Source organism: Bemisia tabaci, chromosome 4 (assembly GCF_918797505.1).
Source record: "Bemisia tabaci chromosome 4, PGI_BMITA_v3".
NCBI lineage: Eukaryota > Metazoa > Arthropoda > Insecta > Hemiptera > Aleyrodidae > Bemisia > Bemisia tabaci.
Genome location: NC_092796.1, coordinates 42,429,053 through 42,446,784, shown reverse-complemented (window position 1 = coordinate 42,446,784; position 17,732 = coordinate 42,429,053). Strand labels below are relative to the sequence as shown.

At 36.5% G+C, this 17,732-nt stretch overlaps 1 protein-coding gene across 2 annotated transcripts in view; it reads right to left on the bottom strand.

The window, feature by feature from the left end:
• The window catches only part of Wdr59 (WD repeat domain 59), a 43,718-nt gene that overhangs the window by 8,619 nt on the left and 17,367 nt on the right, over positions 1-17,732 (bottom strand). Inside the window, exons 16-20 of one of the 2 annotated variants that reach the window (XM_072299889.1) lie at positions 17,313-17,507; positions 16,478-16,595; positions 11,096-11,280; positions 8,681-8,931; positions 6,845-6,988 (exon numbers count right to left, since the gene is read on the bottom strand). In XM_072299889.1, the coding sequence (XP_072155990.1) occupies positions 6,852-6,988; positions 8,681-8,931; positions 11,096-11,280; positions 16,478-16,595; positions 17,313-17,507 (886 nt within the window). In that variant the 3' untranslated portion in view covers positions 6,845-6,851. Of the gene's footprint in view, positions 1-6,734; positions 6,989-8,680; positions 8,932-11,095; positions 11,281-16,477; positions 16,596-17,312; positions 17,508-17,732 lie in introns of those variants that run through there. The other variant, XM_019046294.2, reaches the window with a different exon arrangement.

The window sequence follows — 17,732 nt, the reverse complement described above, 5'->3', positions numbered from 1 at the left end:
CTTCTTGTTTATTAAAATAAAACCAATGTCCAACTTTACATCGATTCGCCTGCTTCATTGTTTAAAAAACAACAGGTTATGGAAGGCCCAGATACGTGCGTCGGAATTTCGGTTTTTTCGGCTTCAAACCGTGTCGCGTTCGCGTTAGTGCAAGAAGCAAGCTCGTCTCAGTGCTCTGGAAGAAGTGTCATATAGTGTCAAATATGGGAAACTGGTTCGCATCGAGTAACGATATCACGATCGCGAACGACTTTGATATGCACGATTGCATTCACTACTTAATGATCTTCGGTCTGGTGATAATACTCGTAGTCAGATGTTTAGCTGACAAGCGAAGAAAAATTAAAAAAGAACTTCAAATGATTCGTGCCGCGCAACGTGCAAACTTAGTGTGATTCGCGGAAGTGACTTGGATGTGACTGGTGGAATAAAAATAAAATAAAAAGTATAAAAACGAAAAATAAAAAATAAAAAGGTGCGGGAATAGTGAAAGGAAATAAAAAATTAAAAAAAAAAAAATAAAAATAAAAATAAAAGGTGCGGAATAAAATAAAATAAAAAAATAAAACAAGAATAAAAAATGGATCAATTAAAGGAATATTCGCTACTAAACACTGTTGAACGGCTCAAAGGACTTCAAAATTACAACTTGTGGAAATTTCAAATCACAGTGTTGCTAGAATCGAACGGATCTTTGAATGTTGTGACTGGAGCAGCCCGGAAACCGCGTCCTGCAGAAGATACGGATGGAAAGTTACTTGAGGCCTGGCTTAAAAAGGACGCATGCGGTAAGAAGATGTTAATCTTAACAATTGATAGATCGCTGCAGTCCCACATCATGAACTACACCACAGCAAATCAGATGTGGTCGAAAATATGCGAGATGTTTGAAAAGAAGGGGGAACTTAGAAAGAATAAGCTACTCCAAGCTTTCTACAGCGCTCAGTATGAAAAAGGGACATCTATAATTGATCATGTCAGTAAGATTGAAAATCTCTACCATCAATTAAAAGAAGTTGATCCAACAATGAATGAAAGAATGGTGGTAAATAAAATTCTGTGTACGTTGCCAGAAAGACTAAATACGTTCAAAACAATGTGGGAAATGAATGATGCGCTAGAGCAGACTCTCTCGAATTTGACCTCAAGATTGCTGACTGAAGAAGATAGGTCCAAACCAGGGACTAGTGCTGCAGAAGTTGCCTTTTTTGCCGACGATAAAAATAAAAAGAGATGCAAAGGGAGAAATTGAAAGATTCAAAGCGAGACTAGTTGCAAGAGGTTTTTCGCAAGTAGAGGGAGTTGATTACAAGGAAACTTTTTCCCCTGTAATTAGAAATTCGACTTTAAGGTTTTTGTTCGCAATTGCAGCAAAAGAGGGTTTCCACATTGATCATTTAGACGTAACAACTGCTTTTCTACATGGAGAGTTAGAGGAGGAAATATATCTCGAGCAACCTGAAGGTTTAAAAAAACGAGGAGGAGAAAATAAAGTTTATAAGTTGCTCAAAGCAATTTATGGTTTAAAACAAGCAAGTTGTGCATGGAACAAAAAAATTGATGGAACTTTAAAATCGCTTGGTTTTCAGCAATCAAAGTTGGAACCCTGTGTTTATTTCAGACAAGTAAAGGGTTCATGGATCATAATAGGAGTTTATGTCGATGATCTGCCTCTGATATACCAGAATGAAAAAGAGAAAGAAGAAGTAAAAAGGAAATTGATGTCTATTTATGAAATGAAAGACTTAGGTAGACTTAGTTATTTTTTGGGAATAAATGTAGAACAGGATGATAACACGGGAGAGATAAGATTGGATCAAGAAAGGTATATAAAAGATGTCTTAAAGAAATTTAACATGTTTGACTGTAAAGGGATTGCCACACCTCTTGAAATTAAACAAAAAGAGAAAAAAGGGGGAAGTGATACAACATCTCCTGAAAATGAGCATGAGGAAGAAATTTTGCATGATGTACCTTATCAAAGTGTCATTGGGAGCTTAATGTATTTATGTGTGTGGACCAGACCAGACATTGCATATGCCATAAGTTATCTGAGTCAATTTAATAACAAACCGACTGCGAGTAAATGGAAAGAGGTAAAGAGAGTTTTGCGCTATCTACAAGGCAGCGCCGCTAAAAAAATTGTTTTTAAAAATGAGGAAAATAATACAATAATGGCATATGCGGATGCGGACTGGGCAGGGTGCAAACTCGATAGGAAATCCTTCACTGGGTTCATTTTTAAGTTATCTGACGGACCCATTGTATGGGAGAGCCGAAAACAAAGAACAGTTGCGATGTCGAGTACTGAGGCTGAGTACATGGCAATGGCTGAATCCGTAAAGGAAGCGATTTTCCTGACCAATTTGTACTTTGAAATCTTTGGAAAGAAAATTTCAGTTCAGTTGTACAATGATAACCAGGGGGCTATTAAACTGACAAAGAATCCAATACTGCACAATAAAACGAAGCACATAGATTTGCGTCATCATTTTATCAGGGACGCAGTGGCTGAAAAAATGGTGAAATTGGATTACCTACCGACAGAAGAGATGGTCGCAGATGTGCTAACAAAGCCTCTTGGAAAGGAGAAACATTGGTTTTGTGTTGACAATTTACTTAAGTAATTTTCATAATAATTTTTTTTTGTGAAACTAGAATGTAAGACTAGAATTAAGAAACATGTAAGGACGAGGCAGGGGTCCCTCGTAAGGGGACACTTAGGATAGTTATTGAAGTAAACAGAAATCAAAAAAAAAAAAAAAAAAAAAAAAAAAAAAAAAAAAAAAAACGCGATGTCTTCATTAAGGGGGGCTGTTAGAATTTCTGTAATTTCAGACATCGCGCAGCAGCGCAATAGAAGGAGAATATGCAATGTTGCAGTTTTGTGGACGTGGTTGCTAGCGCGCTCCACTTCGTTAGTCGTTTGAATACCGCAGTATGTGACGCCTCGGTCCAACACTTTTTGTTTATTAAAATAAAACCAATGTCCAACTTTACATCGATTCGCCTGCTTCATTGTTTAAAAAACAACACCCCCCAAGTCAGCCCCCTCTCTCTTTTCCTCTATTTTGGAGGTGGTTCCTCGGTTTCCCCCTATCCCACCATATTGACTGAGCCCCTCGGTTTTCCCCCATTCAACCACCGTGACTGAGCCCCTCCCCCCCTCTCAGTCTCGTTCACCCATGTAAATGACCTCCTCGATAAATAGGACGTTGTAACTATTTTACCACACTAGATTTAGCCTCAGGATTCCATCAGATTCAAGTACATCCTAATGCAATAGCACAAACTGCATTTTCAACAGAAAACGGACATTACGAATATGTAAGGATGCCATTTGGCTTAGTGAACGCCCCCTCCACCTTTCATCAAGCCATGGACAACATCCTGAGAGGTATACAGAATAAATTCTGTCTAGTTTATATGGATGACATAATTATATTTAGTAACGGACTTCAAGAGCATATACAACACATTGAACAAGTATTTGATAGGTTAAGGCAATTTAATTTCAAAATTCAACTGGATAAATCCGAATTCCTCCGGAAAGAAGTAGAATATTTAGGACACGTAGTGACCGAAACCGGTGTGAAACCACATCCCAAGAAAATAGAAGCTATAAAAAACTATCCCTTGCCAGACTCGGTCACCAAAATCAAAGGATTCCTCGGACTCCTGGGTTATTATCGTAAATTTATCAAGGATTTTGCGGGTCTCACTAAACCATTTACAATTAGATTAAAAAAGGATGCCCCGATGAATATCAATGATCCTGAATATCTCAAATGTTTCGAAGTATGTAAAAACTTATTATGTAACGACCCTATCCTGCAATACCCTAAATTCGACGAACCCTTTGTCCTAACTTGTGAGGCTAGTAATATCTCATTAGGCGCCGTACTTTCCCAAGGAAAAATAGGTAGTGATCTTCCTATTGCATACGCCTCGAGAACCTTGAATGAGACTGAAAGAAGGTATAGCACAACTGAGAGAGAACTATTCGCTCTCATTTGGGCCACCAAAACATTCAAACCCAATACATGGCCTAAATCCTATAGCCCCAGTTTTAAACCAAACAATAATAACCATCATCCTTTTTACAACAACAACGGTAATAATAACTACAGTGGAATCAACAATTTTAAACCTCATAATCCTTCGAACAATAATGGAAACCAAAACCAACTTTCATTGTTATCTGTGATTCTCATCCTACAAAATCTCTGAACACCATTGTAAAGATCATTCTTCTAACGAATAGTCCGGATCAACTTATTAAAATCTGTAATTTGATTCCGTAATATAAAGTTTCTTCTACCTTAACAAATTGTTTACAGTTTATTTAAAGAGGAAACACTCAACTTCTGCATAATATGTCAAGGTCAGTTAACTTTTCCTGTCAAGTCCTCGTTGAATGTCTCAAGCCTGAATCCTATTGTCAATCTTCCTTCGTCTTATGTCTAACGTACGTGCCTCAATATGGAGAAACACAAGAGGACCTACAAAGCTGTGGAGCATCCTTATCTCAGCAGAGAACCCAAAAGAATTCGATAGAAGAGGAGCTAGATCAGTATCTTGCCAGGCCCCTGACACCAAAAGATGTTAGTCCCTATGATTACTGGGCCAAAGAAGGCAAGCATTCTTTCAAACTTCTGTACAACTGTGCTCGGAAATATTTTCCAATTCCTGCATCAGAAGTAAACAGAGAGCACCAATTTTCAACTGCTGGCCTCATTTTGACAGATCTGGAAGCTTCTTTGTATCCTCAGAATTTAGGAATTTTAACTTTCTTACATGAAAATATGACTTGCTATATATAATTTACATAGCATAGGTATGCATTACATATTTTATGTAAGAAAGTTCTTTTGTATGGTCTTTCATGCAAGTCAATAGAGTTACCTTTTGTTAACTTTTTATCAAGTATTTATTTGTGTTTTTCTTTTAGTCAATACTCTAGTATTTATATGACTTAATGCAAACTCATCATAATTCATTCTTTTCCTAATTTTTCAATGTTTGAGATTGCTCATTTTTGTTGATCTCATTTTTTATTTTCCTTAATGAATTATTATTTTAAAATTTATTTCGGTAATTCTGCATTTTTTCTCTCCACAGTATATCAGAATTTGTGCAAAAACGTTGCCCAATTAAATATCTAATAAATTAATCAATTTATTTCTGATTCTGTTTCTACTGCGATCTTATGCCCAAACCTGGGAAAAATTTAGAAACTATGCTTGAGAGGTTGTTGATTTTAGAAAATCGAACGACCAACCATTCCAAACTTGGCTGCTTGTCAATGGACTGTTTGAAGAAATAGTCACAATACACGACCTACTGATCTGGTCCAATAAAGCTTTCAACATTAAAGCTACGAAGGACATCTCTAGCGGCCTCTCATGTTGAATCTAGTCAGGATACACCCCATTATTCATACCCTAGAACATGTGGCTTACCTACCAAACTGATGAAGCAGGTCTTAATGGTGCTAGGACTTATCACATTTGTAGACCTCTTAAACGATAGAACATACAGCTAACTTTCTTGGCATTTCCATGTAATTGAGACACAAGATAGGCGATGAAATGATCGTTGAATGGATGTAAAACCACCCATAACATGGAAAAGCAACATTGGGCATACAAGAAAAACTATTCGCTACAAAATTTGTACATTTTGGCTACAGAATTTTCTAAAATCATATTTTAAGTACTTGAAAGTATATACATTCGATTTTTGGAGCTACATCTCAAAAAAAAGATCAAGTTGATGTCTCAAAACTTTTTGTAGACAGCTTTGAAAACAAAAGCAGATGCTGGTTTTAGTTGTTGCTTTAAATTAGAAATGAGGAACTGAAAAGATTTGACACAATTTGCCTACATATTGCTTCATTTTATTGCTACACTAACTACTGGTGTTGTTTAAAATTAACTCTGGTTTGACTCAGCAATTAGATATTGAGATCATTTACCAATCAAAGTATGCACTCCCTTGGAAGGGGTTTCTGGGTGACTTACGATTGTACCCATCATCCTAATATTTTTCTTATCAAATAGACAAGCAACCATTCCAGATTCTTAATTCTAAGGTACACGTAAAAATTATAGCTCAGCCTTCTCCCAAAATAATAATGATAAAATTACCTAAAATAAAATTTAATTTACCTACACAGCCAGATCACAGGACCACTAAATTAGTAAAAATTAACTAAAGGGGTTGTTTAGCGACTGATTTGTGGTGAAATCTTTGCTGGCTGCAGCAAATAGAAAACAAACAATTGAGGACTGACTCTTTGCATGGAAAATTCTTGTAAATCTTAAAGTAAAGATTTAGGATTGGGAAAAATAGACGGTTTCCCCAGAAACTGCTTTACCCCTTGAGAATATTCACTGCAGAAAACAGAGATCACTATAATTTTGTTTAAATCGAAATTTGTTACTGACGAAATTGAGGGTCACTTAATCACAAATGTTGAGCTACCATGAATAAAAATGAATTCACGGCAATGAAATTTCTGGTAAGCTTTTGCAGCATTAAAAGTAACAGTTTTTCTTGGACTAACATTGAAGTAACACTGAACAGCATAAATTTTGAATTTCTTAATATTTCTACAGCTTGTTCGCCGCTTTGAAAGCCTAAACAAGGAATTTACAGAAAAAATCAAAGAGAATAATAACAATGACACATTCTTTTCCACAATGCTGGCTAACGAACTTCCGGCAATGCTATTGACAATGTAAAAGTTTACAGTCTTCAAGATGGAACTAAACATTTCGGCATGTAGTTCCAGATTTGATTGAGAACCAGTGAAAAATTTTAAAAAAATGATCAGACTTACAGTAATTTCACTCTAACACATTCGCACTTTCTTTCAGACAGGCACAGCCACAACCTGTGGGACACATTTCTTCCTTCTTGAACCAGTCCAGTAAGTGGTTAGTGTGCCCTCCATGGCCGCAAACAAGACAAAAGTTGGTGGATCCTAGAAGGCCGGACAAAATTTACAAAATAAGAAACAGCAGATAAAATTTGGTTGGATGGATGCAATCATTAATTGGTTCAGTAAAAAATACTTCACTTGAAGCTAATCTAGAGGGAAAATTATGAAAATTCAATCTATAATTAATGACAGGGTTTCAATAATTTCTTCGTGTTTCTATTCCCCCACTTTCACTTGACTTATTTTACTTTCCTCTGGGTCCAAGATCTTCAAGTTCCCCGGCATTCTCAGACCTTTGAACGGAACTTCCACTTAGATTGTTTTTTGTTTTAATTACGCTGACTTTGAATAACCAAGATGGAAATTCTACGTCTAGAGATTTAAATTATGGATAAAGGAACTTGAAAGTTGTATACGCTATCTTGAATGGAACTGGCTGAAGTGGCACGAAATGTAACTCACAAAATTCCTTGACTTTCCCTAAGAATTGCCTGACTTTTCCCAACTTTGCCAGGTTGCTATTAATTTCCTGAATACGTTTTCAAAACAGCCAGAGACTTTGATTGACAGTTCTTGATACAAATCCTTTACCCTCTTTTACTTCAATAAAAAAAACATTATGTACTGAGAAAACAAAAAATTGAAAAGAGACAGGAAATAAGAAAAATTGAAAGGTCAAAAAATTGACTCTGAGGGGAGAGAGAAGTCCCCCCCCCCCTTCCAGATCGTTTTGCAGATTCATTTCTTGTGATGCACACTTCATATCTTCCCTCAAAATGTCACACAAATATGAAATTAAGTATGATCATAAAATACCTGCCGCTAGCTAAAATCACATGGTCTTTTCATCCATGTAATAATTCCTGTGAAAGACAGTCCGACGACAAAGTAAGGACCACAGCACTGCCTTGGGCTTTGATGCCAATACTAATCACACACCACCACGTTTGTTGGGCCATTATGCTCTTGACCCGCAGAGAAACATCACTATCTCACTATCGCTAATGCATGCATTTCTGAGGGATATCTTGCAAAATATTCGATATTTTACATAAATATTCAAAATTGAGACCAATTAGTCAACCAAATTTTGAAATTCGAGGTCTGAGGTTTCAGTTTGGATTGAATATCAGAGAAAATGTTTCAATTCGGATATTCTCCCAGCCGTAATTTTTTCAGTTACCTACAAACAATTCTATGTACATATTTGTTCACACAAACTACTTCTATCTTCTCTTTTCCCCTATTTGCATACAGCTCACCAAGAATTTTGAGCAATCAATACAATAAAACTACTACCACTTCCCCCTCAAAACTAGAAACTCGGATGAATCATCTTCAAGTAAAAACTTGCAGATTAAACAAGAGAAAAGGAAATTACATTAGAAAAATATTAATCTAAGGATATAGATGATGTAGGTCCGCAACCACATATTTCTTTTGCGATGTTTGAAAATCTCGGCCTTTATATTATTTTTTTTAAAGGAGAACAGATTGACATCATTCCTCGAAGTTTTTGCAGGATTTTTTTTCACATAGAGAAGAAAAACTACGGCAGCTTTACAGAATTGCCGTTGAGTAGTTTTCCGTTTAAAAAATAAAGTATGGCAGGAAGTCTGCGACGCCGCAAACCGAGATACGTGGTTGCAGACTTATACTGTCGATATGACTTTCATTCTGAGATGAGGACCAAAGTGTTTTAAGAAAAGAGGAGAGAATCATTGATAACTTTACCTCTTACAGATAAGTGACAAATAACACATTGGAGAGGGAGAGCTTTGCATGTGGAGCAGTACGAATCGCGAATTGACTGTCTACAACTTGGACACTCCGTTACAAACTCAATGCCCTTGTGAGTCTCATTTGGCGAAGAGATATACTTGAGAACCATGCAACGAGCATCTAACAGTTGCCACCGGTGTAAAAGCTCAGCATAAGCTTTTTTATACTCATCATACAGCCTGGAATTACTGTCTTCTAAAATCCTGCAAGAAAAATGTTTCAAATTACCTACACATAATGTCCATTTTTAAATTGAGAGATATTACGAGTATGAATGGTTACATTCTTTACAACATGTGTAAAATAATTCATTATGAGTCTTCTCATTGTAAGGAGCGAAGATACCAATTTCGAATTTAACTTCTCACAGAAGGTACGTTCAACTCTATTGAGAAAAACGAGTGAACTATAGAAACAGATAACATCTGATTTCCTGTGGAAATAAACAGGAAACATTCATCAGAATGTCAAGTTTCTATTAACTTTCATACAACAACCGAGAGGTTCCCTCACCTTTTTTTGGGCAATTGACTACCTACTTTCATGAGTCTCCATTCTTATAAGTCTAACTTTCATGTCATGTGAGTCTTCACCTCTAATGAGGTGAAAAATGTAAAGTAGATGAAAAGTTGACTTTTTTTTATTTACAAATTTATTTTTGTACCAAAGAACTGCACTTGTATGTCCACTTCCTTTACTTGGTAAAAATGACAAGCTATCAAATTAATTATACTTAACTCGAGAAGAACCGATTACATTTAGGGCTGTGCAAATATGGTTTTTTTTAAGTCAAATCGAATCAAATATTTTGAAAAAGTTTCAAAACGAATAGAATATTTTTAGTTTTTGCCTATTTTTGATCAAAACCAACCTCTGTGTTGGTCGAAGTAAAAATCGAAAAAATAATTGTTTTTCTTTCTACTTAACATTCAAATTTTGAATAAAGAAATCACTAAAATAGATAAAAAGACCAAGAATTAATCAATTCATTGAAACATCAAATGGTTTTGCATACATTTTGATGTGCTGGGGCAAGAAAAGAAGGGAGAGAAAATTTTTTCCCTTAATCAAAGACGAGCAATTAATTGAATTGTCGCAGAACTGTAAAACTGCTGCTTTCTGACCAAAAATCCATTTTATTCAGATTTACCTCACATCAGTGCTGATCTTGCAAAGACTGTCTGGCAACATTGTAAAGACCGCGATGCCACGTGGGGCAGAGGAGGATAGGTTATGGAGCTTTGTACGCCCATTTGTACGCCATGGTGATGATGTATTAAGTGGAACTCAAGTGGCACGAATTTTGAATTGACCCGTCTATTGCCAGTGCTGTGCGCTGGATGAGCATATGAAACGTTGGTCTTTGTTTATTTGACCTCGAAACAAGTAGTTTGAACTGCGTGCCAGATCAAGTTCCTACTGGTGGGTCATCAATATGGCCGGATGTACCAATATTGACGAATATTCGGTCTTTTTCTTGGAGATTTGAAATGTTTTCAATGTGGTCGATTAATTCAATTATTCAAGGTATCTAAGTTCGAGTTCGAATAGAATGACGGAAAAATTATTTGATCTCGAATATTCGAGATTTTCGAAAATTCACACATTCCTAATTACATTGATTGGCAATATTTGATACATTAATTAGAATACAGAAAAATTAAGATGCCTGGGCGGATAAGTGCCATAAAATCGTTCAATGGGCCTGTTGCATGCAAGAGATACAGCCGTGCGAATAGACTTTTCAGAGGTTAAATGACATGAAAATTACGATGGTCACATTAACAAAGTCTGAAATACACTCCTTACTGCGCAATTTGCGTAGATAGGAACGCGCTTTTTCAAATTTCCCGTGTCTGAGGGCAGTTTTCTAACGGAAACAATTAACGGCAACTCACGGCTATTTCCAGTCAACTAAAACTGACAACATAACCTAAAAATCGGAGCTCGTGATATCGTGAAATGAAATGTAGAAGGATTGCGTTTAAAGTTGATCGATTTGGTTACCGCATAAAGCGTATATGGACCACTATAAGAGATCACGTTGGGTTTGTAAACAAACTGAAGGAAAAAATAACAACAACGATTCGGCATCTTCCGGAAATCACCAAGCTTGCCGTTTGCTCGTTTCCGGTGATTAGAAAACTGCCCCCAGACGCGGGAAATTTGAAAAAGCGCGTTCCTAACAACGCAAATTGCGCAGTAAGGAGTGTATTTCAGACTTTTTAATGTGACCATCGTAATTTTCGTGTCATTTAACCTCTAAAAAGACTATTCGCGCGGCTGTATCTCTTGCATGCAACAGGCCCATTACACATCAAGCCATTGGAAAAATTATAGCCAGCGAACGATGCCAGCACAACTTACCTGAATTTTTCGCCGCCATCAGTTTCTGATACTTCTCTGTGCTCGACGATATTCTGCAGCATGAGAAGATCATCTAATGATTCTGACCAGGAATTGGAGCGATTTTGTTTTTTAGGATTGCTTGTCCATCCTTCTAAGGTCATATCTGCTTGATGAACAGTGTGATATGAGGACCCTCCTCCAGACTAGAAAAATTAGAAACAAAAAAGATCAGACATACAGCAAGAATAACTTAGTTTCAGACCATTTTTGTCTTAGCCTTTCAACGAAAACTTTTTTCTTCTTTCACGTTCATCATCAGCTAGAATTAAATTGGAAATATGAAAAAACTTGATTACAGGGTGACTCTTTGCAACTTACTATCACCAATTGAGTTTGATAGGTTGAAAAAATATCACTAGCCTACGTTGCCAAACGTTGCTACGATCACACAACTTTTCCATTTCGATTCTTTCCCATAGAATGTACTCATTTTTAATGTAATATTATTCCAAAGAAAATGAGAGACACTAAAAGTATGCTGGAGAGTACAAGACTCTAGTGGTACAGATTGGTATTCAGAAAACACACTCTGGGCTGTTACAAAGTCCAGAAAATGAAATTCCTTAAAAGCATCTTCCACACCTAGACGTGCAACAATAGTTGTTAAAAAAAAAAAACACATTGTAGAAAGCCAATAAAGGTGATTCGACAATTTTTCGCTGATGCTTTCGTCACAGCCCCTGACATTTCCCCGTTTTCACTGACTGTGGCAACCATGCACAATTGTGATATTCTCAGTATTACTGAATTAGAAAAGCACATGTTTTCATGGCAGGACAATAGCTGTTCACAATAAAAATACATTTTCATAAAAAAAGAGAAACCCGATTGGGGTGCAGGTTTGTTGAAGAAGCTTACTCTCAGAGCTGGAAGTAAGAATCGTAGTTTTTCATTGTACAATTTGTGAGTTTTGTTGAATACAGAATTATATTTTGATGGATGAATCTTGTATAAAATTAATAATATTACGATTGGTCCAAACATCAATTCATTACGTTCAGTAAGGACTAATAATGGAGTATTGTTATTTTAAAAACATGTTTTCACTACCTGTATACATTGTTGAATGATGTTCTACACAAGACACGCCTTTGTACCTGCAGAGTTTAACTGAGTTAAGTCAATTATCCTTGCCTTGCAGGAAACACAATGTTTCTTTATCTTTTAAATAGCTTTCAACTGTTGACTTTCACTTAATTCAATAGTGACAGTAATTTCTACTGATTGAGGTTAGAAAAAAGAGAAAAAACTCACAAGGCAATAGGACTAATTACGCTACTCTTAGGAAATTACATCTTTAATGATCCTTCCAGAAGGTTTTCCGAACTAATGCGCACTTCAGAAAGTAAACAACAGAAAAAACTCTCAAGACTGATATCTCAATGACTTATACATCTGCTAAATTATTCCATTTTTTTGGATCAGTCAAACTTGGAGGGAACACATAAACTACAGTGAAACCTCGCTAAGTCGGTTTCCGGATAAGCCGGTAACCCGCTTTAGTCGGTAGAATCGCCCGGTCCCGTTTATCACCCATATAACACAATGCTAAATAAGTCTCGGTATCTCGGTTTGGTCAGATTCTGAACCCGCTTAACTCGGTGAAATTTTTCCATCTCGACCTGTTTTTCTTCGATCGTCACCCGTGATCAAGCGTAGGTAGGTAGTGTTTCCGTGCGCGGTGCGGGTCGGGTCAAGTTACGCCACGAAGGGTGAGCGAATCTCCGAGAAAGCGCAGCGCAGTGCGAGAAACGACATCGGAAATAGAGAGATAAGGAATCAAAAACACTCAATAACGACACGAAAGATGAGAACAGTAGAGAATAGGATATCTGATACCGCGTGTTATCTTATCGCGCGTGTGAAAACACGCATGCATAATTAAGCAATTTCACGCATCGATGAGTTGACAGGTCAAGTCGGCACCGGCCCCTCTCCCCCTACCATCTTGCATTGCCCTTCCCCGCTCCCCCCAGGAATCTTCCGCAGAGTTTTTCGGAGATTTTAGCGAGTTTTGATACGTTGCATTTTCAGTTCAACGACCCGCCATAGCGGGTGGCCGCGGCGCATCACCGCGCGGCATGCCGCGTGGGGTGCGCGGGGGGTGATACGCAATGGGGTGCCGCGGCACCCCAACATACGATTAACCCGATGACTTCATGATGCCCTGACACTTACAACACGCAATTTCAAGCGCATCTCATGAAATTTTACTCTTTAGTACCATTTTCTTCGATCAAATGGCTCTCCTAAACACTCCTACAAGTCACTCTACACGCAATGACTGCGTTTGTCCAATTTAGGGCGCGAAATTTGAAAAAGCGCGGCAGGAAAAGTGGCAGTCCGCGTAAGTCGGTAACCCGCTTAACTCGGTAAATTTCCTCGGTCCCGATGAAAACCGACTTAGCGAGGTTTCACTGTATAAACTAAAATTTAACTTCGATAGAAAGATACATGAGCCCTTGCATAGTTGAAAAACAAACACACAAAAGTTCTTGGTAACCACCGATACATGGTAATTTTGTTAAGTTTACGTGTCTGTGCAAGCGGTGCAAGTTTTCTGCCTTTCAAAGTGAGTATGTACTTTCATGAGTTCAAAAAAGTTATTACATGCAAAGCTATATTGATGCACCCTCTAAAAGCCTAATCATAAGTTGAAATATACATCTAAACAATAAGAAAATAACTCAAAATACATTGTTCATTAAAACCAATTTTGAAGTATATCAAAATTTTTCAAATTTTTTTACTGTAGGCAATCATTTCACTGAATGTGACAAAACCTTTTTTTTTTTAAAAAAAAAATTAAGTACCTGCTGAACATTTTTGAACGACGGACCACAAGACATGGTATGAATTTAAGCTTTCTGGTATACTTATCCTCTTCAAAATTTTACGTAAAACACTATTTTGTGACAAAAATTACTGAAATTAACTCCCGGCTAAGATATAAAGAGTTTCATTTTGGATTGCTTACCAAAGTTTGAACTGTCTCCTCACATGAAAAACCAGGGTCCAATTTTACTCAAGTAGATTATTGTTTTTTTAATGAGCAGAAAGTTTGAATTCATGAATCAAAGAACGTTAATATCTTTGCTGAGGAATACTTTCTGTGATTTTTGCTGTGCAAGTCACATTATACATGGAATTTTGATGAGAAAGTATATGTTAGAATGCTTCCTTTTCAAGTGGTCCATCTCAATGTGCTTTCTGTTGTATTTACTTTACCCACTGCAAAATATAGGCGCTGCCAGTTTAATTTACTTATAGTGTTTAAAATCTGACATCACCTTCCAGTGCAGACAAAAGTTACATATGAAGGAAAATTGTTAAATATCCAGCTGGGAGAGACTTATTTTAGACCTCAAATCTTTGTTGTTATGCTTCGGTAAGAAAGATAGGAATATTCTTAGGGTTGGGAGCCTTTACAAAAACTCAAAAATAGAATCATTGAAGTAGTTCCTTAGTTTCCGATTTGAAAGAATAAAAGGTGATTCAAAAATCAGACCAGCGCTAACACACATTGCATCAAAGTAAAAAGAAAATGCTGGTCAAAACATGTACACAAACAAGGGGCAAGAGAAGAAGGGGAGATACAGAAACGCAGCCAACAATTTTTAACACATTGAAAATTTACGAAAAATCAACACAGAAATGCAAAGGATCAAAAACCAAATTCAGCAGGCTAATTTCATGACAGTTATCTATCTTTTTCTTTCTTTTTTTCCCCCTGAAGGAGCAGAAGGTTTCGACAGATTTCTTATGGAACCTCTTAGATTAAAACAGAGAAGGATTCCAAAAGCAAGGGTGGATCTTGATTCTTGACTTCTTAATAATGCAGCAAGTGAAAAAAAAATTGAATGATTGTGGTCGTAATTAAAAAAAATGAAATGAGCCTAACTGCATTTCATGTTGCCTTATTTTCTCTAATGTTTTATTTTTGTAATGGAGAACAAAACTGCTTAACACCTTCAAACTTTCTGTGGATTTACCCTGAATTATGAGGAATATTCTCACATTTGAAGTTTCGGTGTTACTTAGTTTACTGATATAAAATAAAACATCACAAAAATTAGATAGTGCTTGATGTAGTTAGGTTGTTTCTAGTGAAATATGCCCAATTGTTTTTGAGAAATAGGATATTTAATTGTATTTTGTAACTTGCTGTTTATAGGTACTTCCTTCTTAGGAAAATGAGGTCTGCTCTATGGGTGCAAGTTTTGAATTAAAAACTTTACACGCAGCAAAATGGTATACATAACCTGTTGTTTAGTGATTTAATTTGATCAAGAAACAATGAAATGAACATGGCACATATTCCCTTAAGATTCACTAGATTTTTGAAAGATTTGACCACACTTTACACACCACTGATATCAAGTCACTACAACACTCGATTTTCTTCAGTCCTTGATTTTGCGAGTAGTGAGTGGTGCAAAAGCACTTAAATTAAAAAAGAAATCTCGGAAAAAATGTCATATTTACTGTTGAAAAATGATTTAACAAATTTTAGAAATTCAATTCTCCTCTCATTTAAAGAAAGAAAAAGAAAAAAAATCAAGAATCTCGACCCGTGCTGTTAACAGTAGCATCTAGATCTAAGAACAATGCATGAAATTATTGCTGGTTATTACCTTCAGCCACCATTTTCCCAGCGTAATACGCTAAAAATCAAACAAAAGAGCTGAAGAACTAACCCAAATGAAAAGATCAGATCACACAAAAAAGGTAAATAGATGGGAAGTTGAAGCGATATTTCAAAAATGTAAACTTTCACGTTCATTCTTGTGAAGTACGATTTGTAAATGAAGAGACACAACTTGAGGTTGTTTAAAAGAAACGTTGACTAGAAAAAAGTTCTGTCAAAGAAAATCTTTTCAACCAATTCTTTGACTCATGCCAGTAGCATCTAACCTTCTGATAAGCTTTGTCAGCTTGTAGACCAATCCACACAGATCAGTCACTGTGAAACCTCTTAGAATCCACTCCCTGCCTGATCAACGTTTGACCACAGCCGGTAGGACGTAAAATTAGCATGTTCTGATGTGTAACGCAGTGAAATTTAATAAGGCTCAGATTTCAACTTTAAAAATAGTGTTTCAGCTACTTCAAGCTTTTGCCCTTGTTGAATAATCTTAATTAATATATATTAATTTTATCAGTTAATCATTTAATGATTTCTTTCAATGCCGTATGAATTTTTTTGGCTAATACACCGGTAGGAGGCTGACACGAAAAGGTATAAAATTATCTATTCGAAGGATGCATCTTTAAATTACAATTTAAATAAGAATGAAATTTAAGTTATTCATATTAAAATATTCAAAGCAAGATACTTACATGAGATGACTTATGAGGATGATGAATTTTAGAATCTTGATTTTCTGTTTTGGTTCCAAAAGCACAACACAACATTGCTGCAGTTTGAACATCATGCTGTTGACTATAGTGACTAATCCTGAAAAATAAAATATTTGAGTATTGTAAGAAAAGAGTGAACATTGGTAAGTTTACATGAATACAAGAAAATAATTCACTGACTAAAAAATATTAGCGGAAGCTAGTTTTCAAGATGAAATTCTTCATCAAATAAAGCAATTCATTCACGGCCTTTTTCAATCACCGGTGACTATGGAAGAGTACCTGCGGACATGAGAAAGAACCGAGCATACTAATCGGGGCTTACTGGCCCTATCATGAAGTTTATCATAGGGTCAAAGCCAAAAATCAAGCGGCTTGGTCAGGTAGGAACTGAGATATTCAGGATTAAACAAGCCGATTGTTGTGCCCTCTTGCCTTCACGCGCAGTTAGGTGCTTATAGGCTCTGCTGGTACAAATACTGTTTGCTTCTCTTCCCTCGCATCTCTTGATTCTGTTTCAGATTTGACCAACATGGCAAAAAATTCGTCCAACTTTATGATAGTCTATTATAGTTTCATCAAAATGTACCAAAAGCTAGTAAGCCTCCTGCAGTGTGCAGGGTTCTTTAAAAATGTATGATATGGGCTGCTTTAATTTTATGTGTTAAGTTTATGCGACATTTCTGATACGCTAAATGAGACTCTCATGCATTTCTACTTTGAAAAGTCCTCTTGTGCGACTCTCTTGTCTACGAGAGGCTACTATGAGAAAAAGAATAAATCAACCGTAAGATGAGGAATTTTAATTACTTACAAGGAATGAATCATGTTTCGGGTGAACGGGTGAGCACTCCATGGAGGTTCATCATCCAAGGAGTCATTTGATTGCATAGGGGGCGTTGAGGCTAAAGATGCTAGGGTCCACATTTGGACTAAATCTCTACGACCGACAGATGCAGCCGCTTGGGCATTCCGCTGGCACATTGAAACTATATCATGATTATCCAGACTGTAAAATCAAGAAACTTGGCGTTAGAAGGAAACAAAATAACATCGAGTGACAATGAGTCAACATTGCGGATGTTAAAAAACAAATAACACCAAAGATTCAATTACTGCAACCAGAATAGGAATCAAGATAACAACTGGAACTTCCAGACAACTATGTCAAATCCTAAATTTACTCAAACCCAAATTCCAGATTGGTACCCTTTGTTCCCTCAACAATATATTA